At 40.3% G+C, this 27,530-nt stretch overlaps 1 protein-coding gene across 1 annotated transcript in view; it reads left to right on the forward strand.

Moving 5' to 3' along the window:
- Positions 1 to 2,581: 2,581 nt before the first annotated feature.
- negr1 (neuronal growth regulator 1) overlaps positions 2,582 to 27,530 on the forward strand; it is a 493,130-nt gene continuing 468,181 nt past the window's right edge. Inside the window, exon 1 of the mRNA XM_072274684.1 lies at positions 2,582 to 3,038. Within this exon, the coding sequence (XP_072130785.1) occupies positions 2,863 to 3,038 (176 nt within the window). The 5' untranslated portion in view covers positions 2,582 to 2,862. The remainder of the gene's footprint in view (positions 3,039 to 27,530) is intronic.

The raw sequence follows: 27,530 nt of genomic DNA on the forward strand, positions 1-27,530 counted from the left end.
GGCAAAGTCAGCATGGTTTCCTTAAGGGAGAATTTTGCCTGATAAACCTGTTGGAATTCTTTGAGGAGATTACATGTAGGATAGATAAAGGGAATACAGTGGATATTGTACATTTAGATTTTCAGAAGACCTTTGACAAGGTGCCACACATGAGGCTGCTTGCCAAGTTAAGAGCCCATGGTATTACAGGAAATTTACTAGCATGGTTAGAGCATTGGCTGATTGGTAGGAGGCAGTGAGTGGAAATAAAAGGATCATTTTCTAGTTGGCTGCCAGTGACTAGTGATGTTCCATGGGGGTCAGTGTTGTGACCACTTCTTTTTAAACTGTATATCACTGATTTGGATGATGGAATAGATAGCTTTGTTGCTAAGTTTGCTGATGATACAAAGATTGGTGAAGGGGCCGTTAGTTTTGAGGAAACAGGAAGGCTGCAGAACATCTTAGACAGATTGGGAGAATGGGCAAGAAAGTGGCAAATGAAAAACAATGTTGGAAAATACACTCTGGTAGAAGAAATCAATACACAGACTATTTTCTAAGTGGGGAGAAAATTCAAAAATTTGAGACACAAAAGGTCTTGGGAGTTCTTATGCAGAACACCTTAAAGTTTAACTTGCAGGTTGAGTCAATGGTGAGGAAGGCAAATGCAATGTTAGTATTCATTTGATAAGGTCTAGAATATAAGAGCAGGGATGTGATGCTGAGGTTTAAAGGGCACTGGTGAGGCCTCACCTTGAATATTGTAAACAATTTTGGGCTCCTTAGCTAAAAAAAAGATGTGCCAGCATTGGTGAGGGTTCTTAGGAGGTTCACAAGGATGATTCCGGGAATGAAAGGGTTATCATACAAGGAACGTTTGATGGCTCTGGGTCTGTACTTGTTGCAATTTAGAAGGATGAGAGGAGATCGCATTGAAACCTTTCAAATGTTGAAAGGCCTAGACAGAGTGGATGTGGAAAGGATGTTTCCCATGGTGGGGGAGTCTAGGACATGAGGTCACAGCCTCAGGATGGAACAGTGTTCATTTAAAACGGAGGTGCGGAGGAATTTCTTTAACCAGAGGGTGGTGAATTTGTGGTATTTGTTTCCACAGGTAGCTGCGGAGGCCAGATCATTGAGTGTATTTAAGGCAAAGAGTCATGGGTTTTGATTTTCCATGTTTTCAAAGGTTATAGGGAGAAGGCTGGGGAGTGGGCTGAAGTGGAAATAAAGGATCAGCCATGATTAAGTGGTGGAGCAGACTGATGGGCCAAATGGCCTAATTCTGCTCCTTTATTTTATGGTCTTAATTGTGGGTTTTAGACTACCTGTGTGAGAGGCATCTGAAAGGATATTTCATATGTGTGGTCACCTAAGTGGCAAAGTAACAGTATAAATGTAGGGAACAGTCCAGGCTTTTCAGAGAATGATCCAAGAACATCAAGACGAATGACAAGAAACATGGGGTGAACTTGAATCCATTCTTCTGCCTTCAATTTCTGCAGCAGACAATTTGTTGGTTTGCAACTTGTTGGGATTGTTCCTGTGTTTTAGAAATGGTTCTAAGAATTCTATCTAAATTTAAACATATATCATTGAAAATAAATGAAATCTGCTTAAACTGTTTTGTTAGCTGAAATTTCCTTCTCGTTGGTAGGGATGACAGGACCCACCACTCAAATAGTGGGTATTAGCAGCTAAACTCAGCATGGAGGATAAACAGGAAGTGAACTAGTTTTTCAAGAGTAAATACTTACAGTATAATCTCCCTTTAATGAGGGTACTTGAAATCAACTCTGTTGGAGAGGGCTTAATATATTTGTTTGAGTTTAGAACTTCGCAGTCAGCAAACTCATTGCCATCACAGGGGGAAAATTCTGTCTATCCTATCTGTGCCTCTCATAATTTTGCATACCTCTATAAGATTTTCTCTCAGCCTCCTCTACTCTAAAGTAAACAAATCCAACGTATGAAGTCTTTCCTCATTACTGAAACATTTCATATTGGCAACATATGAGTCTCCTTAGCATCCTCTCAAGTGCAACATCCTGTGGAGTGGCGAGTTATACTTCATTTTCTTTCTGACTTCAGAAAACTCCAGGTTTTTTATCCGGAGCACAAGCTGCTGCAGAGGCTTTGATAACTTAGCAAGTTGCATTATATAAGCCAGGATATAAGGTGAGGGGTAAAGCCTTTCTTCACTTAGCAAGATTCATCAAGAAAACAATAAAAGTTGGAATTATATAGAGTTCTGAATCATTTCCTTGCAAAATAACTATCTTTTTCACGAATGATTTGAAATTTATTGTGACTTCGATATTAAGCTTTTCTGTGCATCAATTAGTGCATTTATTTATTTAACTACTATTTCAGCGTTTATTAGTTGTCATGCCAATGCTGATGGGTGAAATTCAGTAATACCTTTAATGCTCGATGCTCCCAGTCAGTCGGACATGTTGCCTGGGCAACGGCCATGGCAACTGGATCAGAGCCTGGGGCTGGCTGCTGTCTCCCTCCCTCCCTCCCTCTCTCCCTCCCTCTCCCTTTCCCTCCCTCCCTCCCCCCCCTCCCCCTCCCTTTCTCTTTCTCTTTCTCTTTCTCTTTCTCTTTCTCTCTCTCTCTCTCTCTCTCTCTCTCTCTCTCTCGTTCTCTCTCTCCCACATACATACACACAGACGCATTTTACAGCAGTTCGTCCGTAGATGATGTGGAAGCCGCCGGAGAATAAAGAGCTCGTACTTTAGAGTCAGGCAGCGACAGCGCAAAACTCCCTTCCCTTGGCAGAAAGAGGAGGAGACAGAGGGGGAAGGCAGAAAATAAAAACAGTAAAGGGCTTTGAGAGATTTTCTGTGAGAAAAGGGAGGTTGGAGAACAGAAGCAATGGACAGCCTGCAGGATGCCTCCCCGTGCTCTGCCGGCCAGTGGCTAGCGGCTCTGATGCTGAGTCTGTGCTGCTTGTTGACCACTTGCCTCCCGGCAGCAGCTCAAAGCGTGGATTTCCCCTGGCCAGCTGAGGACAACGTCGTGGTGCGACAGGGAGACACGGCCATCCTCAGGTAGGGGTGCAACAGCAACCTGTGACAGACATCCTATGGCATGGGGGGTGGGGGAGGAAAACATTATTGTTTACATTCTTGTTCCGCTTTATTTTTTTCTCTTAGATGTAATGAACATCTGTGCTGTCAATGTGGTGTTGGGCGAATGTTTCAAGTTGCTCATTGTTGACCAGTCTGGTATATTCCCTGTTGTACAACTGTGCGTTTTAATAGTTCCCAGAGGATATAGTTGGGAGTGGGTGCAGAAAAACTGTGTGTCCGTACACTGCGAACGCTCTGTGCCAAGCAAAGCACTGCATTGTGCAGCGAATCTACACCTCAGCCTGACGTTGCGTTTCTGTTTCTCACTGGGAAGAATTGAATTCGTCGCAATTTATTTGTGCCCGTGGCATTCATGAGTTGCTGGGTTTTTATATCGATAAAATTAAATGAAAAATACCGACACTATCCTCAGAATGAAATATACCGTCACTGGAATCGTATATTGTTTAATTTGCAGCAATACTGCAACAGTATAGATGTATTAATGGTTAACCTGTAGGAGTTTGTTTTTAAATTTACCAGACTTCAATATGCCACACCTTTTTATTTACCACCCTACTTACAGCCTAAAATAAATGAAAACAGATGTTATGTTATTAAAGTGCAATTATCCTGACGCATATACTGTCCATTATTTTACTTCCATAGCCGAGAGAAGAAAATCTTTTATTTTCTTCAGAATATGTAAGGCATTGTTGATAACTTTAGAAGTAGCGTAGCTTTGCATGCATGCGGTAGAATCAAACCATATGTTGGTACCATGTCGGACAAGGAATGAGAAATTTTCTATTCAATGCGTGAAATTGGGCGAAATGTATTTTTATACATCTCTAAACTCATTGCTGTAACTACTTTACAGATGTCTAAGTGATTAGCAGAGTAAAAATTTGTAATCTAACCGTTTTTAAAATGATGAAACTTCGAGGTAAATCTTCATTTCATAATCAAATAATGAGCCCAACGTTAAAAATGTTAATTGTCTAGGAGGTGTAATTATCAGCAGCAGAAATAAATATTTCAAGAACCGAGTGAAGATCTCAGTTACTTGAATTTTCTGATGTTCAGTGATTGGATTTTATCAACTTTTGTTTGAGTATGAGATAGAACATACAAGAATATAATTCTCGGGGAAGAATAATTGGTGGGACCAGTTCGGTGCTGGAGTAGTGCACCTCCTTTTGGCCAATCAGAGAGGTGGCACTGATGTCTTTCCATTTCGAGATTGTCGCACCTCAAATGAACGGGGTAACAAAGTATTGCTATGTAACTAAGTGAAAACGCAGGAGAGATTTCACTCACTCTAATGTGCACAGTTATTGAGAATTTATTGAGCATCAGTAGCTGTTGTTTAGCCATTTCTTAATTTTACTTGAAACACAGTCTTTTCTGTCATTCCAAATTTTGACTGCATTCTGTAGTGGTGTTGTTTTCTTTCTCTCAGGATTCTCGTTTAAAACGCGTTATTATTATTATATGTTTCTCTTGATCAGATCCTTATGGTGCAAACGTAATTTTACACTGAATGGCTTTATGCAATAATATTGCTGGAGCCCACTAACTACATACGAACAAACAATACACGAAATTTAATAGTGATTTTGTTCTTGCAGTTGCATTCTATAGTTAGCATTCAATATATGTGGATATGTGTTTCGAAATTTGAGTTAGCTTGTTTTGAGAACAGGGGAAATATTCAGTCTTAGAACATGGAAAGGAGCCGTTTGCATTTTGCATTACGATAATCCAACACTAATCCCATTTTATTCTCCCCACATTCCCATCAACTCCCCCCCCCCCCCATTTATGCTGCATTTTCATAGAAAATTCTCAGGTGCATCACAAGCGTAGGGAGAAAAGTGGATGATGAAATGATGAAGCAGGTATCGAGGATCAATGAAAACGTGGTCAAAAAAGTGGGCTTTGGTACATTCTTTAAGGTTGTGAGGAACATGAATGGACAAGCTATGGAGGGAAATCCTGAGCCAAGAATATTACCGATTGAAGTGCAGGTAACAGTGACATGATGAAGGAAGGGGGACAGAATTAAAGAAAGAGGTCTAGAATTCTGTTCATCCAGTTTTCAAACAAAATATGAAACATAAACATAAAAGAGATTCTGCAGATGCTGGAAATCCAGAACAGCACACACAAGATGCTGGAGTAACTTAGCAGGTCAGGTAGCATCTATGGGAATGAATAAACAGTTGACATTGTGGGCCAAGAACCTTCGTCAGGACAATTTCTGCTTTTCTTAGTACCTATCAGGATATGCAGTTCAGCCATTTCTATGGCTCTGATGCATTTTTGCAATGTAAAATACTCCCAAAAATTCAACAATTGTGTAACATTTACCTTATTTATCCAGAAAGTAACCAGCTTTTAGTAACTTCATTTCTCCTGCAAGTGTGCTATATAAGGAGCCAAAACTGTCATTTACTTTTTGTTTTGTTCTTATGGAGAGCTGTGACCTTGAATATGGCCTTGCACTTGCTGAAAATGTTTTACCTGTGGGGATCAAGACCACTAACTAAAACTCTCAGATTTCTCATCTTAGGATCACTATGGGCTGCTGAAGCTGATTTCAACCAGATCTCAGTCTTCCATAAGCTAATTAAACAAGAGGCGATTTCATCTACTTTCTCTGTGGGTCTCTGGAGAATACTGAGTGACCATAGGCAATTGCCTTTATTTTGCAATTTCTTCAAAGTGCAGGCATTCAGAGATTGCAGACTTTTCCTTTCAGTCCACTGCTGTTCACTCTGCTGACCCACGACTGTGCTGCAACTCACAGCTGGAACCACATCATCAAGTTTGCCGATGACATGACCATGGTGGGTCTCATCAGCAAGAATGATGAGTCAGCATACAGAGAGGAGGTGAAGTGGCTAATGGACTGGCGCAGAGCCAACAACCTGTTTCTGAATGTAAACAAAACAAAAGTGATGGTTGTTGACTTCAGGAGGATACAGAGCGACCACTCTCCATTGAACATCGACGACTCCTCCGTAGAGATCGTTAAGAGCACCAAATTTCTTGGTGCTCACCTGGCGGAAGATCTCACCTGGTCCCTCAACACCAGCTCCATAGCAAAGAAAGCCCAGCAGCATCTCTACTTTCTGCGAAGGCTGAGGAAAGTCCATCTCCCACCCCCTATCCTCACCACATTCTACAGAGGCTGTATTGAGAGCATCCTGAGCAGCTGCATCATGGCCTGGTTCGGAAATTGTACCATCTGGGATTGCAAGACCCTGCAGCAGATAGTGAGGTCAGCTGAGAAGATCATCGGGGTCTCCCTTCCTGCCATCACAGACATTTACACCACACGCTGCATCCACAAAGCAAATAGTGTTATGAAGGACCCCACGCACCCCTCATATAAACTCTTCTCCCTCCTGCTATCTGGAAAAAGGCACCGAAGCATTCGGGCTCTCATGACCAGACTATGTAACAGTTTCTTCCCTCAAGCCATCAGACTCCTCAATGCCCAGAGCCTGGACTGACACCAACCTACTATACCCTCTACTGTGCCTACTGTCTTGTTTATTATTTATTATTATTTATTGTAGTGCCTGCACTGTTTTGTGTACTTTATGCAGTCCTGGATAGGTTTGTAGTCTAGTGTAGTTTTTGTGTTTTTTCTTACATAGTTCAGTGTAGTTTTTGTATCATTTCATGTAGCACCATGGTCCTGGAAAACGTCGTCTCATTTTTACTATGTTCTGTACCAGCAGTTATGGTTGCAATGACAATAAAAAGTGACTTGACTTGTTATGTCTATTCCCTAGCAAAAGTGTTTGGCTGTAGTGCTGAAAGGGCTCCATGGTCTCCTTGGGCAAAGAACCTTTCTCCTGCAGATTCAGATCTTCAGCTTGCCCAGCATGTTCAGACCCTGTGGGATTACTTTCTCACCTCCTAGTAACATTGCAGCAGCCATTCATCTGGAGTTGGAAGTGTGTTGCTGACATTGTAGAGTGTCAATTAAGTGCTGGTTTTAGAGTTTGCAATGCCAACAGCTGCAAGAACTTATAGAACGTCATGTTAAAGGCAACTATAGCAGTTTCAGTGTGGTGTTACCATAAAATCTGTGACGTTTTTTCATGATCCTTAGTGTTGAAGATGTTGATCTTTATACTCATCTTGACTACTCTGGTTGCACCTCATAAACCTGAAACTTTTGCACAAAGAAGAACAATGGCAGCAGGCTCTCAAGAATACCACCATTTGTAGATTTCCCTTTGTTGCGAATTAAATTCAGCACACAATAAAATATGCCAGAGAATAGCTTTGCCAAATAACCATACTTATATATTAATTGCAATTTATGCAAACAACCGAATGATTCAATACATTGTTTCACAACCTCCAAGATGAATGTTTACTGTTTATCTGCGTTGCAAATTACTACATGCATTTTGAATTATTTTTTATTAATTAATTTATTTATTTTATAATGTTTTGGTTTATTTGCTGTTGTGTGGGTGCACCATGTTTCAGGGGAACATTAGTTCTGTCAGATGACTATAAACCTAAACTTGAACAAAAAAATCTTTTTACTTGTATTTAGATACTACCTGCTGTAAATGGCTCTGGACAGAGTTTAATGTCATAAATCACAAAAGGTTGGCTTGCAAGCTATCAAGAAGTCAAATGAATTGTTGGCCTTCATTGCTAGAGAGACTGAATTTAAGAACAGGGAGCTTATGCTGCAACTGTACGGGGTACTGGTGAGGCCACACCTGGAGTACTGCATGTAGTTCTGGTCTCCTTACTTGAGGAAGGATATACTGGTTTTGGAGGTGGTGCAGAGAAGATTCACCAGGTTGATTCCAGAGATAACAAAGACATTGATGAGATCTTCAACAATAGATTGCAGAAGTTGGGAAGGAAGTGGGTGATGTTGTTAAGATTTTAGTTGGGAATATTTGTGTTGAAAGAAATATTGGATTAAAAGTTGAACTAGTAATTCAAATGTGCTGATGAAAAACTATGATTTTGTTAAAACAATAGTAGTTTATGTGAGCCAGCATGAAACTTGCATTTTTAGGTGACAATATGTAAAAAACAGTCTCCAGATGCACCATATTTAAACTTGTATGGTATAATAAGTAACTTAAGTAGCATGAAAAAATACTGCTATTTAATACCTTTTTCTTCATTTGCAGTTAATTGTTAATACTAGTGTTCTCCAAGGAAGTTTAGCTGAGGATCATGATCACTGTTCCCTCTAAGCTGCATGGGTGCACAGTAACTGAAATGCTCCCGCGCACATAGTCTTTGTTGTCACGCAGCTGGAATTTTATTTTATGTAATGTTAATATAATTTTGAAATTATGCTACTATAATTGTGAAATACCCTGTAATTAACTATGTTAATGAATATAATCCATAAATTTTCTAAATAATAAACATACCACAACCTTTACTTTGAAATATTTTAGAGCTTCGACATATTTAGATTATTAGTGTTTAAAGTTACAAATTGTAAGAATAAACACAGAATGGAAGTTGGTAGCTCATTGCTAATAACCCACCGGCCCGCTGAATGCTGATGTGGTAATAAGCATGTTATAAAAAAACATTTAAAGTGCTACACAGTTTTCAGGCCATGTAAAAATTTCCTGCTTAGAGCAATGGTTGGTCTGCGCAGCTGTAAAAAAGTGATTAAGAATATGAAGCCTGTTTGGATCTTTTGTTTAAAAAATTACTTAGAGTTTAGAAGTATTCTTTTTGTTTTCACCCTCTCTCTTTTCCACTGTTGGATTTTTGGTTCTGTAGTATTTGCTATTCTATCTGTTTCTCTTTAGATATTCACTTCCAGGAACTGGACATAGCCATGTGGGAACTGAGATGATGAGATAGTTTAATTTTATTTTGGTGGGTTGGTGGTAGGATTTAAAGAAAGAGCTGTCCCAGTTTTTGTAGCTTACTTAGGCAGATTATCTGTGTGTTCCACTCCATGCATAGCTCTGGACTCAGACAGGATATTGTACTGAGAGCTGGAAGCAGGAGTATGGTTGCAGCTGTGAAAGTTATGTAGTATTAGATGTAAACAGCAGAAAATGCTAAGACCTGAAGAAATCAATAAAAGCAAATATAATATTGCTATTCTTTCATTTTTAACTATGATTATCCTTAAAATCCAGCATATTTTCCCAATGTCTTATCTATACCGCATTGCTAGTCTATGATTGGTGATCTTCTCAATTTGCTGACAGGGAGGAAATATTGTGACTGCTCTTGAATCCTCTCCTGTTTATTGAATGCACAAGCCCAGTGCTGCAAATTAATGGATATTAATGTAGCCCCAAGGAAGAAGTCTGTGGCCAATGGCTACTGCAGAGAACCACCAACTACTTGCAGCTAAATACGTTGCAGTCTTCCACAAGACAACCGTAAATTAATGACAAACTGACTATCAGCTGCCTATATACATACATATATATATATGTGTCTGTGTGTGTGTATATATATATACACACACACCCTGGCAAACTCAAAGACATCAGTTAACAACTTGTTTTGTGAAAACAGCTAATTCTGTAATCTTCATGATGTTGCTATGAAGCAGCAGAGCTCAAATGTGCTGACTTTCCCAGCACAGTCTATGAAAACCTCTGTTTATTAATTTCTATTTCTCATTGAATCAAGCAGGATGTGTTTGCTTTCCATTTGTTCTGGGAGATACAGTACTCAAGGATGGATGTGCTAGATAAATGTTAACGATTTGTGTAGGACAGTGCACAAGGAGGTCACCAAGAAATCTTCCTGCAGGAACTGACAAACTCAATCTCACTTGATGCCCACAGAATAACTGATTTTTAAAAACTTTTATTTCTTCAACCTCCATGAAAATATATTAGCTTTCATAATACACCTGGAATTGATGATTATTAAGCATCTTGTGAACCTAGTGTGAGAGTGAGGCTATTATTTCAGTCTGTTGGTCAGAATGATAATGCAACACTTAATTATAGAAGTATCTTACCCTAACTTTTACCCTTCTAACTGGGCAGTTATCACCAGAGTGGACGAGGTAAAACAAACATACATTTTGTTTAGTTGTACATGACACAAATGCATTATAAAAATATATTTAAAACATATTCCATTTGAAATTAAATTCCACCATATGCTGTTTACAGAACACAGTCGGCAAATAGTCAGATTGAGTGTTGTACACAGTTCAACACAGTGGCCGAAGCTGAGTCAACCTCTAACTGATCACCTCAGCTTTCCTTTTTTCTCCCATATTGCATATATTTATTTTGACGTAGAAAGAATATTTAGAACAGGTTTTCTCAGTCGGGGTTCCATGAGAGGTCATCATTTAAAAAAAAACTTTGCTTTTTGAACTTCGCACAACACGTAATGCTAGAGCTCGCAGTGGTGGGCAGTGACCGAGCAGATCTGTTAGCAAACGTATTAGAGGTCTTTCAGCCCAATATGGCAATGCGCAGTAGGACCATATTTATTTGGTTGAGTCTATTCTCATTTTTTGATGTGAGATAGGGGAGGCCATTGATAATTGCTGAGCGCTGTATTGCACAAAGGGGAGGACGATAGGATGCTGAGGAGCATGAAGTGCGTTTTACGAGCATTGAATGGACTGGCCTAACTTGGGCTGTGATGTCAGTCTCTCCGTCCCGAATTACCTCCCCCAGCTTCCCCTTATGCATCGCTGACTGATTTATAGGAGTGAATAAACTCTGCTGATGCAGTAAAAAATTGGAGGGAAATTTTCATTCTAAAGAAAGAATTTTTATGTGACTCAGCTGCTCAGTCTCAAATCTTATACGAAAACCACCTGGAAGAGCTGCAGAACAAAATTGAACAAAATCTTTCTTCCCGTTCAACGCAAGTGTATGACTGGGTGAGGGACCATTTCTCTTAATCTTCTGCTCAGCCTGAAACTTTATGAGCTGCAGTCTGATCATGCACTCAAGATGTGATTTACTGACCTGCCTCTTGACAAGTTCTGGATTTCTGTGAAAGAAGAGTATTCTGCCATTCATAGGAAAACAATGAACACCTTGCTGCAGCTTTCAACTTCTTACAAGTGTGAGCAAGATTTTTCTTGTTTAACAAAGATCAGGAGCAAGAATAGAAATTGTCTCATTTCAGTCGAAGGTGAAATCCATGTATGCTTATCTCAAGTTTGACCTAGGATTGAGTATTTGTGCAGCAAAGACTAAGCACAAGTTTCACATGCTAGGCTTATATTTGAGTCTGATCATGTCACTTAGTAAGAAAATGCTTTTCCAAAGTCTTGTATAAAATTGTGTATTAGGCTATATTTTTATTCATATTCCTTTGGCTTATGTTGTTTAGTAATTTTACTATACACCATTGTCAATAAATCTTCATGTTGTAAATAGCATTAATTAAAATCAATTTATAAACTTTATTTAAAATAAGTCTACTGTGCCTACCTTTAGAACAATTAAATCCAATTTTGGCTTAAGCCAGTTATTTAACAGAAATGTATTATGTTTGCCTTATGAGTTTTTAAAATTTATAAAAGGGAAAGAAAGAGATTAATTTCAAGAAAGGTAAGTTAGAAATTCATTATCTACTCAAAAGGGCATTGACAATTATTTTTGGATTATTGTATCAGCAACTTAATAATCACACTAACAAACCGTGAGCTGGAGATATAATAATTTTATGCAGGGGTTCCCTGGGACCTGAAAATTATTTCAAAAGGTTCCTCCAGGGAAAAAAAGTTGAAAAAGGCTGATTTAGAGAAATGAAAATTACAGTCTGCAAGCAACATAAATAGTATAAACTACATGATTTCGTTATGTGCAGCATCAGCTGAGGTACTTTGTTCCAAGACAACTACTGGAAACTATGGGCAGTCAAAATCACAAAGTTACAGGTTTGAATTTCCTTTCTAATTTAAATATGGTTCTGTGCCATTCAACTCCAACTTGAATGGCTGACTGGAGAATGAAAGGTATACATGATTAGATTGGATGCGCAGGGAAAATGTGGAAGGGTAGCTGTGGTAGATTTAAGGAAAACTATTTTATTAAGCAAGTGATTATAATTTGCAGTTCATTACTAATAATATGGTGGAAACAGAATCAATTTGTAATTCATAGAGAGAATTGGATAGATATTTGAGGGAAAATAATTTGCAGGGCAATGGGGAAAATGGGTAAATGGGACTAACTGGATTGGTCTACAGTAAAATGGCATGGATTTGATAGCTTCAAATAGCAGCCTATGTCAATTGGATCTGAAAGAATAGGTGTGTGGTGAATACCAATTGTCTAACAAAATAATATAATTCAATGCAATGCAATTCAGATATGTTTTCAGTATTATATAAGATTTCTTATTTCGATAAAAATATTTGCAAAACAGTAGTAGCAAAATAATAAAATAAGCTATTCTAATGGTCATAATTATTCTGTCATTCTGGAATGTGGATGGAAGGAGAGCAGCATTTTATGGTTTCAGAGCAAGTCACATTTTAACTAATTTCAGACCAAGGACTTTAGATGCTTATTGACTTTGCTGGCTTAATATGAATGCTCGGATTATATTTTTTAATTAATGTCAATGTTAATCATGGACAAATAAAGACAGAAGGGCAATCCATTTTAGAATTATGAAACTTTTAATAATGTTGACAGTTCTGCGGCTGCCTCCAGGTTCTGTTAGTTTGCCATTTTTTGTCTGATCAGAGAGTGCAGTAGTCACTTCATCCAGAGAAATGTCCTTACCTAAAATGCACATGCAGAATTTACAATACAGTCATTGGATAGTGATCAACAATCGAACCTTCATTCATTTCTTTATTTTTGTTGGCACAGTTACATTATAACTAAAACTTCATTGTAAAAACAGTCAGATTGATATAACAAGGTAGATCGAATTCCTAGTTTCTGCATTTTAAATTTGCCCCACAATGAAATCAATAATTGCTTACTTGCTAACTGTGTTGAAATTAAGTATTACTAAATCAGTCAAAGACTTTGTCCTTCAAATTATCTGGACAATATTTATAACTTTATATTTATCCCATCATTTCTGAGGAGAATACTTACTTATTACTGGGTATATGATTTAAAGTCTCTATAAAAATAAAGAAGGAACTAAACTGTGTTCTCATGTTTCTTGAGTATTTGTACAATTAGCGGTATTTTGGTGACAAAAATAGGACAATAGAGGGTAATCAGAAATTATTAACTGAAAAAATTATCTGAGGCTGCTCTTTACCCTCAGTGACTACTTTATTAGGTACCTCCTGTACCTAATAATGTGGTCACTGAGTGTATGTTTGTGGTCCTCTGCTTCAGTAGACTGTCCACTACAAGGTTTGACATGCTGTGCATTCAAAGGTACTCTTCTGCACACCACAGTTGTAATGCATGGTTATCTGAGTTACTGTCATCTTGAACCAGTCTAGCTATTCTTCTCTGACCTCTCTCATTAACAAGGCATTTTCACCCACAGAACTGCTGCTCACTAGATGTTCTTCAGTTTTTCACACCATTCTCTGTAAATTCTAGAGACTGTTGTGCAATGAACATACCAGGAGATCAGAAGTTTCTGAGGTACTCACACCACCCTATCTGGCACCAATAATCATTTTATGGTCAAAGTCACTTAGATCACATTTCTTCCCATTCTGATATTTGGTCTGAACAACAACTGAAACTCTTGACCATGTCTTTATGCATTGAGTTGCTGCCACATGACTGGCTGATATTTGCATTAAAGAGCAGGTGTACAGGTGTATCTAATGAAGTGGCCACTGAGTGTGTATTAACCCAACACCAAGTCAAATGTCCAAAACAGAAAGAAAATCAGGAGTATTGGTTTGGATTGTACTTTGTGTATAGCGGATATAATAGTGGTTTTGAATCACTGACCTTTTGAAGATGTTAAATCCCAAGTGGTTTGCTTCATTATTAACATACTTGTACTTTTACTTGAGATCCTAAGAGTGTATATAACGTTCACTGAGACAGCTAAGTGGGTTCAGTTATTTTGTCTCCCTCAAGAATATTTTTACTTCTTCCCAAGATGTCATCATCCTTAATTTATGCTCCCAGTAGAAGTAACTTTCAGTGAACTCTTGTAACCTCTCTGTCAGTCAAACCTTCTAAGAAAAGATTTATCTGATCTTTGGTGTTGAAAACAACATTTTTTTGAGATTTGACTTTCAAAGCAAATCTCTTTTTTATGTTTAATCCAACAGAGGCCTGTCTGAATGATGCATTTCATGGCAAGCAGTCCCTTAAATGTTATTCCTTGGAACAAGTAAATATCAAGCTCAAATACTGAGCAAACTTTCAACTTACTAAGCAGACTCAAGCTGCTCTAGTAATTGAATGGTAATTTGGCCTTAAATTACATAAACTGAACAATGTTTGATTAGTTTTTCTTTAGGTCATCCCAAGTACATGCTCTCCTGCCAAAAAACAAATGTATTGCCGATCTTACTCTTCCCTCTAAGTCCTGTTATCATGGCTTCAATCTATAATTGAGTTTATCCATTGTGCTGCCTTTCATCCCAAGCACCTCATGTTCACCCAACATAGCACTCTGTTGAAGCTTGGCAAACCTTCCAAAACTTCTTCAGTTGATATTTAATAATGAGTTTTACACTGCGAAGAACCTTTCTCCCCTAATTATGCTATCCTAGAATTCCTTTGGTTCAGAAACCATGAGGTACTTCTCCAATCAGCTCCACTTTGCTATTCCATCAGATATTGGGAAAATCAGCAGAGGAAGGTGTCCTTCTTCTTACAAATTTATATTGGCTGATCTCAAAGCTAAATATATCAATCCAAACTAAGCAAAATAAGTCAGGAAAGAGCAATTGGAAGTTCAACATGTCATTATATTCCTACATCCATATAAATCCTTTCTCTCATGAGAGAATTGTAATCCAGAATCCAGGAATCTTAGTAGGCAAAGTGTGCATTCTGTTCAGAGCCTTTCCCAAGTCGTGATGCTTAATAAAGGTCATAATTTAATAGTTGATTTAAATAAGCCAGCTGCGCGTTGCTATTCCCTCACCCCAAACTTACTTATGGCAGAGCCTTGGTTAATCAGTCCTTTGATGTTTTTCTATGATGTAAGAATACTCCTTTCGAAGATCATGGAACTGCTTTACTGCCATTCTTCAGTCTGCTTTGCCAGTCTTCTGGTTTTCTGTTGTTTTTCGAACCTTGACCCCATTAGAAGAGAAAGCCATGGGTTTGAATTGTATTTAATTAATCGCAGAACTCTAAATGAACTCCTTTTGAACTATAGTTACTATTGTAATGTAAGCAATGTTATACAGATGGTGCTGGTACAGTTTCCTAGTTTGTGTTGGGTAGCTCACTCATTGGATGCGGCTACGAGTCATGGGCTGCTTGCAGATAGCGCTGCCTATCTTGCGACAATGCAGCTGGGTTCAGCGTGCTGCGTCTTCGGCGAGTGCCTTTCTGATTGTCGATCATTGGCATATGGGGAAGCGAGGAGACCTCCGTGCACGCCGCTGACAGAATTCAATGTCCTCCTTGCCATTGACAGGGAACTCCTTGGAGGCATTTATCGTTAGGTCCTTCATGGAGCGGGAAGAGCTTCATATATGCACCGCTCCAAACTAACAGGAGATCACTAAGGCTTCCATCCCATTCATCTGCAAGAAAAACAAAAAAAAAACTTGCAGTCTGTTTATTTTTAAAAAGCATTAATATCCCCAGGGCAGTTCGAAAGTGTTTTCTTCGCTAAATCTGACCTCACAATCCCGTCCAATCCTCCGTATCCCAATCCATGGGGAAGATCCGATCACTAACTTGGGAAAAGTCAGGGTCTTTCAAAGCGGAGACCGCCCGCCCATAGAGACGCTGGCAGCAACACACACAAAATGCTCGAGGAACACAACAAGCCAGAAATAGGCGACGTTTCGGACCGAGACCCTTCATCAAGACTGGGGGAAAAAGACGGGGGGGGGGGTGGGGGTTAAGACTAGGTAAGGGACACAAATCGGCAAATCAAAGTCGCCGTTTAGCGTCCCTGACAACCCGGCAACAACGTAGTCCCGGGTGTGCGGGTGGAAGAGTTCAGCAAGATGCTGAGAGAAACTTCATCAGATTTTTAATGGCTGAGATATGTTCTGCATAGAGGAAAAATACCTAAATGAATCATCTATAAATTGGAAAATTGCATAAAATACATTAATAACGCCGCAATGCTGATTTACACATAAAACCATGGGCCGAAACGGGATTGCGCAATTCCCAACGGGAGCTTTGTAGCGAGCTATGAGCAGCCGCTATTTTGTCATGCCGACCACAGGGAAACCTTGAGGGAACTCTTCTCAATGGTTTTGGCAGGGCAGTTGTCTGGGACTATCATGGAGTTGAGGGAAGGTGGAGTGGGCAGTGAGCACATCCCCAATCTTAATGCCTTCTCTACACTGTGTGTCAGCGGTTGTAGCTTGTAGCTCTGATATGCATTATATGCAAATTAAAACGAAAAAATGCTGCAATGGCAGAGCTCCCACAGATCAATTGATGTATCATTAGCCATCTCATCGCGCTGTACAGTACCCCTTGTTTATTTTTGCGACTGCTTTACAAGGTCGCATGTTGTATCTAAAAGCTCAACTTTCTACCAGCAAAGAAGGAACTGTACACTTTGTATCTCTGACATCATCGGGTGTGTGAAGGACGTTGGTGGAAATACTAGCTACACTAGTGAATTGTACTGTATACAATGAGCGCGATTTCACTGGGAAATAATTACAGTACCTAACTCAGGTTAATAGTTTTCGTGCATGATTTGCGCAGGGAAAAATAACTCGTGGTAATGGCTCCGAATTCTAGTCTCTTGTATCCAAGCGTGGAAGGAGATCAACCCGTAATACTCAAGTATATTTTCGTTCAAAAATACAGGAGAAATATTGCAATCAGGCGGTAGTACAACATAAACTTGTTGTGATCCGGAGTTTTTTGACGTGACGTGTGTAGTTATGCTAAAAAATCTAAGAAATTTGTTGCTTCTCCTCATGAACCATCCAGCAACAGAGATTCTTATTCACTGTGTTTACTATCCTAGATTACTTGAGGAATTAAAGTTCCGGTAACCTCTGCGTTTTTTTAAACTAACTCTGCGCAGTTTTGTTTGCAAATGCAGTTGTGTGCATATTGATAAATGGACATAAACATCTATCAAGTCAGTCAAATTTATCATCATTTAACTACATATATGTATTTCGCCAAATGAGGCAGCGTTTCTCCGGACCAGGCTGTAAAGCAGAGTAGTACACCTAACACACAATAACTCAAAGTAAGAATTAAATCTACAAATGAATCACACATAAATAACCAAGGTAAAGCACAGAAGTGTAATATTGTAAGGTACAGTAAAAATTATCCGGTGACACTTCGAATGTGATGTGGCAGGGTGTTCAGAAGCCTCATCGCCCGAGGGAAGAAGCTGTTTCCTATCCCGACCATTCTTGTTTTCATGCATCGAAATCTACTGTCTGATGGTAGAATGTCAAAGAGGATGCTGGATGGATGGTTGTGATCCTTGATAATACCAAGAGCCCTGCATATGCAGAGCTGAAATGAATGTGTCCCTCTGTTGATATTTTTTGCCTCTGAACTATTCAGACCATATGAGCATTCCAGGGTATTGAATATTGTCCATGCTGGGCAAAACGTGGGAGAGCAAAGCAGGTTTCTTAAACCCATCTTAGTGAATCAATCGAATGTTTAATAACAATCTAGCATCTTCATATCCACTTTTATATACACAAGCACCCAGGATTTTATTTTATTACATTCCTAAAATAAGATTAAATTCAAGATCTCTAACTTCCATGGAGAGATTTGAAATTTAGCCCAAGCTTCGAAACTACTGGTCCATTAATATAATCTGCAAACTGGTATAGGATATTTCTCATTGGGTAACCCAAAATTAATATTAAATGATCCAATGGCCATATCAGACTTAATTTTAAAATCCTCCACCTATTATTACTTACTTACCCCAAGACAAAGGGAGACCACTTGCCTCAGTGGGCCTATGCCGGCTGTCAAGAGGGCAACTACAAGACTCGCATTCCCCTGTAGGTCTGCAACTTACAGTCTTCCACATGCTTCTCAACTCCCTTCCCTTTGATTCTTTTGTCATTTACTTTCAGGGTTTGTTAATCTAAAATAAACATTGTTTATAATAAAAAGTACTTGCCAGCAAAAAAACTGTGCAACACCTTTTTGTTCTTATATTCATTTACAATATGTTTTGTGTTAAATTGCATTATTTAAAACTATTAGAACCTTTACCACTCGTGTGTCCTTGGGGCTGTACACTACTGAACTAACTGAGAAACTTCCTCACCCGACCCAGACTCTCTATGTTCAGTAACAGAAGAACTGTGATTTTTCCCCACCAAGCTTTTGCATGTGTCCCTCAATACTGGAATATGCCAGTTGACAACATTCCTCCATAGACATATTAGACCATAAGATATAGGAGCAGAATTAGGCTATTTGGCCCATTGAGTCTGCTCCTGCCTTCATCCTATATTCCTTCATGCCCTGACCAAGCAAGAATCTATCAACCTCTGCCTTAAATATATATAAAGACTTGGCCTCCACAGCTGTTGGTGGCAAAGAATTCCACAGAGTCACCATTCTCTGACTAAAGAAATTCCTCCTCATCTCTGTTTCCAAAAGAATGCCCCATCTATTCTGAGACTGTGTCCTCTGGTCTTAAACAATCCCACCACAGGAAATATCCTCTCCACATTTACTGTATCAAGGCCTTTCACCATTTAATAAGTTTCAATGAGGTCACCCCTCATTCTTCTGAATTCTAGTGAATACAGCCCAGAGCCATCAAATGCTCTTCATATGGCAAGCTATTCAATCCTGGAATCATTTTTGTGAACATCCTTTGAACCCTCTTCAGTTTCATCACATCCTTTCTAAGATAAGGTGACCAAAGCTGCTCACAATACTCCAAATGAGGCCTCACCAGTGCTTTATAAAGTCTCAACATATTGCTGTGCTGGCGGACCAGAGGATTAATTTACTGAAGCCAACGAACCTATCAGGACACCTCTAGGACGTGGGAGGAAGCCAGATCACCCTGGAAGAATGGAACTTCATATTCACATTAGGGTAAGTATGGAAATCTTCCCACCAGGGAGCCCGTAATATGTTGTGTGAGTTGCAAATGATAAGTAGTGCATTGGAAAAGCATAACATGTACAAGACACAGATTACCAAAATTTGAATTAACTAAAATGTTTGCTATGTGTCCTGTCAGCATTATTCCAAAGGGCAAATGGTGTGCTTTTTCCCCCATGTTGTGAGCTTGGTGATCTATTCAGAGCCTGAAAAATTATCACTGCACAGATACATTTCCAGGTCAATGCCAAGTATTCCTTCATATTACAAATAATCTTGTACTAATAATCTGAAACATCAAATGGTTCAATGTCCTTGGAATCTTCCATTAAGAATGTTGTAATAAGGTTCTGGTGCGTGATCATTTGGATTGGGTAGGACAGTATGGTTTTGAAGAACTGAAAAACCATGACAGATATATTTCATTGATATGAAGAAGAAATTTTATTTCTAAAAGCAGCTGTTGAATCTGTTTCCCTCCTGCTCTTTGATGCTCTGTATGTTTGCATGGATGTGTGTCCCAATCTTTCTTCAGGTTTTTCATTAGGGATATTCATTGGAACATCATTCTGCTGGGCATATTAAGAACAAATGTTTAAAAAACTCTCCGGTGTCTCATAGATTTTGTATACAGGGCAATGCAGATAGAATAAATCTTTTATCTGTGGGCCCATATGTGTTTTCCTTCATGAGTGTTATTATCTACATTAGCCCATCGATACATTAGTGTGTGGGTATCATATTTAGTTAAGATGTCACATTAAGTCTTATCTTCCATCTTGGGTGGATAAAGCGACGTGAAAAATAAAGCAGGGAAGTGCATTTAGTGCCCTGGCCAAAATTCATTGTTATTTTTATTGCTGTTTGTAGGACCTTGTCTTGGAAATCTTAGGCATTGCATTTCTGACAAGGAATGAAGAGTTACAATTAAATAACAATAAGAATGATGTTTATTGTTCCTGCAACTTGAGGAAATCGACAGTAGTACAGTAGATATCTTGAATCCCTGTTTTTCAGCCTAGATTAAATGATCCTACATTGTCAATTGGTTAGGTACATCTAGTTAGAGAGAATAAATGGGCATATATATTGCAGAAATCAAAATTTTAATCTGAAGTGTATGTTAAGATTGTTCAATTCAGTTTATTGAAACCGTTGTGCCTATGTTCGGCTTGATCAGGGTTTCATTAGGTAGGAACAGTTTCGTTTTAACAATATTTTTTGAGTTACATCAAAAGAAGTCTGTTCACTCTTAGATTTTATCCTTCTCCTGTGATGTTATAAGAAAATTACTCCCTGTAATCCTCTTCCTCAGCTGTGATTAAAACTAAGTAGGAATCCTTTCAGAGAAAGCTATGCTTATTTTGCTTTTCTTTAAGCTTCTGCCCAGTTTGACTCACACTGTATATTTTGGGTTTTAGAAAATGCCTTCCACCACTTAAGTATATACTATCACTCATATTTGATCTATACAGATATGATTAATGAATTAACTCTTATCGGGCTTCCAGCCGGGTACAGGTATCAATTATAATCGATATTTCCATAACAAACTCTGCTATCTTCATCAGGGATCTATATCTCTGATGAAGATGGCAGAGTTTGTCATCAAAGTGTCGGTTACAATTGATTCCTGCATCTAGCTGGAAGCTCAAGAAGAGTTTATTCATCATATACACTGGGGAAGTACTGGATCCTTTTTCAGGTATGATGAATTTTACTTTTGCATTAGCAAAAATAAAAGAAATATCGATGGATATGGAAACATCATTCTGCTATCCAGATTACATTTGTCAATAAAGGATAAGCACATCTTGCCCTTCCAGTTGAATTTTAAAATTGGAAAATTGTAAGGGAGCAGAATATGCTACACATGGGTTGCATCCAGCTAAGATACATTTTAAAGTAGCCTGTTCAGCTGATTTAGGATCATTTCACAGTTTGCGCAAAGGTTGATGAATTCTGATGTTTGATCACGGGAGTAATGTCCCTGAATCAGAAAATATGGGCTTTATCCCTGCACCTAGCAACTTGAAACCCCTGCTACAACATGGATGTCATATGAGAATATTTTTTTCTGTAAACCAAAAAAGTTTAATTCTCATTATTGCTGAGACTGGATTTGTTAATTGGATATCAGAGGGTTATTAACACATATGTGATAACATTTAATCAAGGACTTAATATTTCCAAGATAGTGGAATTATATTTTTGCACAGTAATACAAAAATGTGCCCGATGGAAGTTATTTTGAGATTTGTTACTTTTCTGTTCTCATTTGCTTTGTTACATTCTCATAGATACCGTACTAACATCACTCTGCTACATCACCCACCCATGCCATTTTTCATTTGTCTGGATATCTACAGTTAGTGGGCTGTTTAATCATGAACAATATAGCAGATGAGTTCAATTCAGTCTTCAATGAATGTCTACACTAATACATTCTAGCCGAGGTCACTGGACAGTGATCTAAATTTAGTCTCACAGATCACATTTTCATTCTTTACCCAGTCTACAAATACTAAATTACAGCACTCTGAAAAACATGGTTACTCTTCACACAGAACCTAATACTTTTCTAATCAAAACACTCAGTTATAGACACATGGTGCTTTCATCCACAGCCCCTCAAGCTGTTGGAAGAATTCATCTGTTGAATACGCAAACTCTGATGTAGCTTGTTTCATTTTATGTAATTCTTTGAATTATTGGTTTTATATGATCTGCATATATATGATTTATAGGTTTTCAGTCCCCAGAGTGAATATTTATGGTAAAATATTTTGCTTCAATTATCTATATTTTCACATTTTCCAAACTATACCTTTCACTGAGAACAACAGTAAGAGGAGAAAAGTGGTGCATTGGTTGGATTTAATAGGGCCATTATGAAATTTCCTGAGTACTACATGTATGTTCGTAGAAGGTTATTGTCGTTTATTGATTAGTTAGGGAAGTGGGTCAAGGAATGGCAGTGGATTTCAGTACAGATAAGTATAAAGTGATGCAAAACCAGTGTAGAATGAAAGCCAAGCCAGTGTAGAATTTATAATATGAACAATGGTGCGCTATGGCCTGTAATGGAACAGAGAGACCTGGGAGTTCACGCATAGCTCCTTCAAAGTGGTGTCATAAGAAGACAGGATGGTAAAAAGGCTGTTTAGTATGCTGCCCTCCATCAGTCCAAGGGGGGAATATAGGAGTTATGGGGCAGTATCTTGTAGCTGCTTGTGTCATTAATAAGGCTGCACACAGAGTACTGTGTGCAGATTTGCTCACCCTATTATAGAAAAGAAATGGTTAAACTTAGATTTATGAAAACGTTGCCAGGTCTAGTGGGCCTGAGTTATAGGGAGAGGTTGGCCAGGCTAGGTGTTAGTAGGAGAGTGAGGGGCAACATTATCGAAGTGTTTAAAATGATGAGAGTCATAGATACGTGTTTTCCCTAGAGAAGGGGCAGATTGGAAAGATTTGAAAGTGACCTGAGGAACAACCTTTTCACACAGAGGATGGTGATTATATGGGATGAGGTGTCAGAGCAAGTGGTTGAGGCGGGTATAATAATGAAATTTAAGAAGCAGTTGGATAAGTACATGGAGACAGTGGAGCTTGGAAAAACGTGGGCTGATTGGGGGAAATTAGGACTAGGTAGCTGGGCACAGAGGTCTGCAGAGACTCATTGGGTCAAAGGGCCTGTATACATGCTGCACTGGTCTATGAACTTATGACTCTGATTAATGATTGACGTTGCTTTCTCTGAAAAGCAAATGAAAGGAATGAAGAAGTCTCACCAGAGTGCATACAAATGGTCAGGAAAATCAGAAAACCATGTAAGAATATTCTGGGATAGTGCAGTACTGTACATGCTTATGAAAGTAAGTTTAATGATATACATGTATGCATCTTGATGATGATACAATATCTTGTGCATATTATGAGTGTATTTGGGGAAGGTGGTTAGTTTTTAAAATCACATTCAAAGAAAGATCTCAAGTACCTTCACTCCGTCTGGAACAAGCAGGATTTCCCAGTTGTCAACCATTTTAATTCTACTGTCCATTGCAATTCCGATATGCTGATCCCTGGTCTCCTCTACTGGCATGATAGAACCGCTCTCAAGGCTGGAGGAGCAACACCTCATATTCCATCTGGGTAGCTTCCAACCTGGCGGCATGAACATTGATTTCTCAAACTTCTGGTAATTTCTCCCCATCCCCTTTTCTCTTTTTCCATCCCCCATTCTGGATCCTGTCTTACCCCTTCTCTTTTCCTCAACTGTCTATCACCTCCCTCTGATGCCCCTCCTCCTTCCCTTTCTTCCATGATCAACTCCTCTTCTATCCATTTCCTTCTTCTTCAGTCCTTTATCTTTTTCACTTATCACCATCCAGCTTCTCATTTCATCCCACCTCTCTCACCTGGCTTCACCTTACTTTGTACTCTTGCCCCTCCCGCCCCCCCCCCCACCTTCTTCTTCCCTCTTCTTTTCCAGTCCTTTTGAAGGTTTTTCCCCAAACATCAATTATTTAGTCCTCTGCATAAATGCTGCCTGACCTGCTGAGTTCCTCTTGAATTTTGAGTGTGCTACTCTGGATTTCCTGCATCTGCAGAATCCTGTGTATATGAAAGATCTTAATAATTGAAATCAGAATGGTGGAAAAACTCTGTAACTGTTTCTAAAATGCTAATTACAGAAATGTAGCATCTTCTATAATGATGGTTGTCATTCGGTGAAAAAGTATCATTTAGCTTCCTACTGATAAGAACTTCAACTTTCTGTCATGGGTCAGTAGAAGTGCAGAGAAAACTGTGTGTTTTTGTGAACGTAAACACGAAGAATTCTGCAGATGCTGGAAATTCAAGCAACCCACATCTAAGTTGCTGGTGAACGCAGCAGGCCAGGCAGCATCTCTAGGAAGAGGTACAGTCGACATTCCGGGCCAAGACCCTTTGTCAGGACTAACTGAAGGAAGAGCTTGTAAGAGATTTGAAAGTAGGAGGGGGAGGGGAGATCCGAAATGATAGGAGAAGACAGGAGGGGGAGGGATGGAGCCAAGAGCTGGACAGGTGATTGGCAAAAGGGATATGAGAGGATCATGGGACAGGAGGCCCAGGGAGAAGGAAAAGGGGGAGGGGGGGAAAACCCAGAGGATGGGCAAGGGGTATAGTCAGAGGGACAGAGGGAGAAGAAGGAGAGAGAGAGAAAGAATGTGTGTATATAAATAAATAACAGATGGGGTACGAGGGGGAGCTGGGGCATTAGCGGAAGTTAGAGAAGTCAATGCTCATGCCATCAGGTTGGAGGCTACCCAGATGGAATAAAAGGTGTTGTTCCTCCAACATGAGTGTGGCTTCATCTTTACAGTAGAGGAGGCCATGAATAGACATATCAGAATGGGAATGGGATGTGGAAATAAAATGTGTGGCCACTGGGAGATCCTGCTTTCTCTGGTGGACAGAGCGTAGGTGTTCAGCAAAACGATCTCCCAGTCTGCGCCGGGTCTCACCAATATATAGAAAGCCACATCAGGAGCACTGGACGCAATGTATCACCCCAGCTGACTCACAGGTGAAGTGTGGCCTAACCTGGAATGACTGTCTGGGGCCCTGAATGGTGGTAAGGGAGGAAGTGTAAGGGCATGTGTAGCACTTGTTCCGCTTACAAGCATAAGTGCCGGGAGGGAGATCAGTGGGGAGGGATGGAGGGGATGAATGGACAAGGGAGTCGCGTTGGGAGCGATCTCTGTGGAAAGCAGAGAGAGGGGGAGAGGAAAAGATGTGCTTAGTGGTGGGATCACGTTGGAGGTGGCAGAAGTTACGGAGAATAATATGTTGGACATGGAGGCTGGTGGGGTGGTAGGTGAGGACCAGGGGAACCCTATTCCTAGTGGGGTGACGGGAGGATGGAGTGAGAGCAGATGTGCATGAAATGGGGGAGATGCGTTTGAGGGCAGAGTTGATGGTGGAGGAAGGGAAGCCCCTTTCCTTAAAAAAAGGAGGACATCTCCCTCGTCCTGGAATGAAAAGCCTCATCCTGAGAGCAGATGTGGCGGAGACGGAGGAATTGCGAGAAGAGGATGGCATTTTTGCAAGAGACAGAGTGAGAAGAGGAATAGTCCAGATAGCTGTGAGAGTCAGTAGACATCAATAGATAAGCTGTCTCCAGAGATAGAAACAGAAAGATCTAGAAAGGGCAGGGAGGTGTCTGAAATGGACCAGGTAAACTTGAGGGCAGGGTGAAAGTTGGAGGCAAAGTTAATGAAGTCAATGAGCTCAGCATGCATGCAGGAAGCAGCGCCAATGCAGTCGTCAATGAAAAGTGGGGGACAGATACCAGAATAGGTTTGGAACATAGATCGTTCTACAAAGCCAACAAAAAGACAGGCATAGCTAGGACCCATATGGGTGCCCATAGCTACACCTTTAGTTTGGAGGAAGTGGGAGGAGCCAAAGGAGAAATTATTAAGAGTAAGGACTAATTCCGCGAGACGGAACAGAGTGGTGGTAGAGGGGAACTGATTAGTTCTGGAATCCAAAAAGAAGTGGAGAGCTTTGAGACCTTCCTGATGGGGGATGGAGGTATATAGGGACTGGACGTCCATGGTGAAAATAAAGTGGTGGGGGCCAGGGAACTTAAAATCATCGAAAAGTTTAAGAGCGTGAGAAGTGTCACGAACATAGGTAGGAAGGGATTGAAAAAGGGGAGATAAAACCGTGTCGAGGTATGCAGAAACGAGTTCGGTGGGGCAGGAGCAAGGTGAGACAATAGGTCTGCAAGGACAGGCAGGTTTGTGGATCTTGGGTAGGAGGTAGAAACGGGAAGTGCGAGGTGTGGGAACTATAAGGTTGGTAGCAGTGGATGGGAGATCCCCTGAGCGAATAAAGTTGGTGATGGTGTGGGAGACAATGGCCTAGTGCTCCTTACTGGGGTCACGCTTGAGGGGTAAATAAGACGAGGTATCCGCGAGTTGTCACTGTGCCTCGGCAAGGTAGAGACCAGTACGCCAGACTACAACAGCAACCCCCTTATCGGCAGGTTTAATAGTAAGGTTAGGATTAGTGCGGAGGGAGTGGCGAGCAGAGCGTTTGGAAGGAGTAAGGTTGGAATGGGAACAGGGTGCCCATAGCTACACCTTTAGTTTGGAGGAAGTGGGAGGAGCCAAAGGAGAAACCCATATGGGTCCTAGCTATGCTTGTCTTTTTGTTCACGCGTATGGGTCCTAGCTCTGCCTGTCTTTTTGTTCACCCATATGGGTCCTAGCAATGCCTGTCTTTTTGTTCACCCGTATGGGTCCTAGCTATGCCTGTCTTTTTGTTGGCTTTGTGAAACAAACTATGTTCCAAACCTATTCTGGTATCTGTCCCCCACTCTTCCTTCGCTACATTGACGACTGCATTGGTGCTGCTTCCTGCACGCATGCTGAGCTCATTGACTTCATTAACCTTGCCTCCAACTTTCACCCTGCCCTCAAGTTTACCTGTTCCATTTCCGACACCTCCCTCCCCTTTCTAGATCTTCCTGTCTCTATCTCTGGAGACAGCTTATCTACTGATGTCTACTATAAGCCTACTGACTCTCACAGCTATCTGGACTATTCCTCTTCTCACCCTGTCTCTTGCAAAAATGCCATCCTCTTCTCGCAATTCCTCCATCTCCGCCACATCTGCTCTCAGAATAAGGCTTTTCATTCCAGGAGAAGGAGATGTCCACCTTTTTTAAAGAAAGGGGCTTCCCTTCCTCTACCATCAACTCTGCACTCAAACACATCTCCCCCATTTCACGCACGTCTGCTCTCACTCCATCCTCCCGTCACCCCACTAGGAATAGGGTTCCCCTGGTCCTCACCTACCACCCCCACCAGCCTCCGGGTCTAACATATTATTCTCCGTAACTTCCGCCACCTCCAACATGATCCCACCACTAAGCACATCTTTTCCTCTCCCCCTCTCTCTGCTTTCCGCAGGGATCGCTCCCTAAGCGACTCCCTTGTCCATTCGTCACCCCATCGCTCCCCACTGATCTCCCTCCTGGCACTTATCCTTGTAAGCGGAACAAGTGCTACGCATGCCCTTACACTTCCTCCCTTACCGCCATTCAGGGCCCCAGACAGTCCTTCCAGGTGAGGCGACACTTCACCTGTGAGTCGGCTGGAGTGATATAATGCGTCCAGTGCTCCCGACGTGGCCTTCTATATATTGGTGAGACCCGATGCAGACTGGGAGATCGTTTTGCTGAACACCTATGCTCTGTCCGCTAGAGAAAGCAAGATCTCCCAGTGGCCACACATTTTAATTC

Source organism: Mobula birostris, chromosome 12 (assembly GCF_030028105.1).
Source record: "Mobula birostris isolate sMobBir1 chromosome 12, sMobBir1.hap1, whole genome shotgun sequence".
Classification (NCBI taxonomy): Eukaryota; Metazoa; Chordata; class Chondrichthyes; order Myliobatiformes; family Myliobatidae; genus Mobula; species Mobula birostris.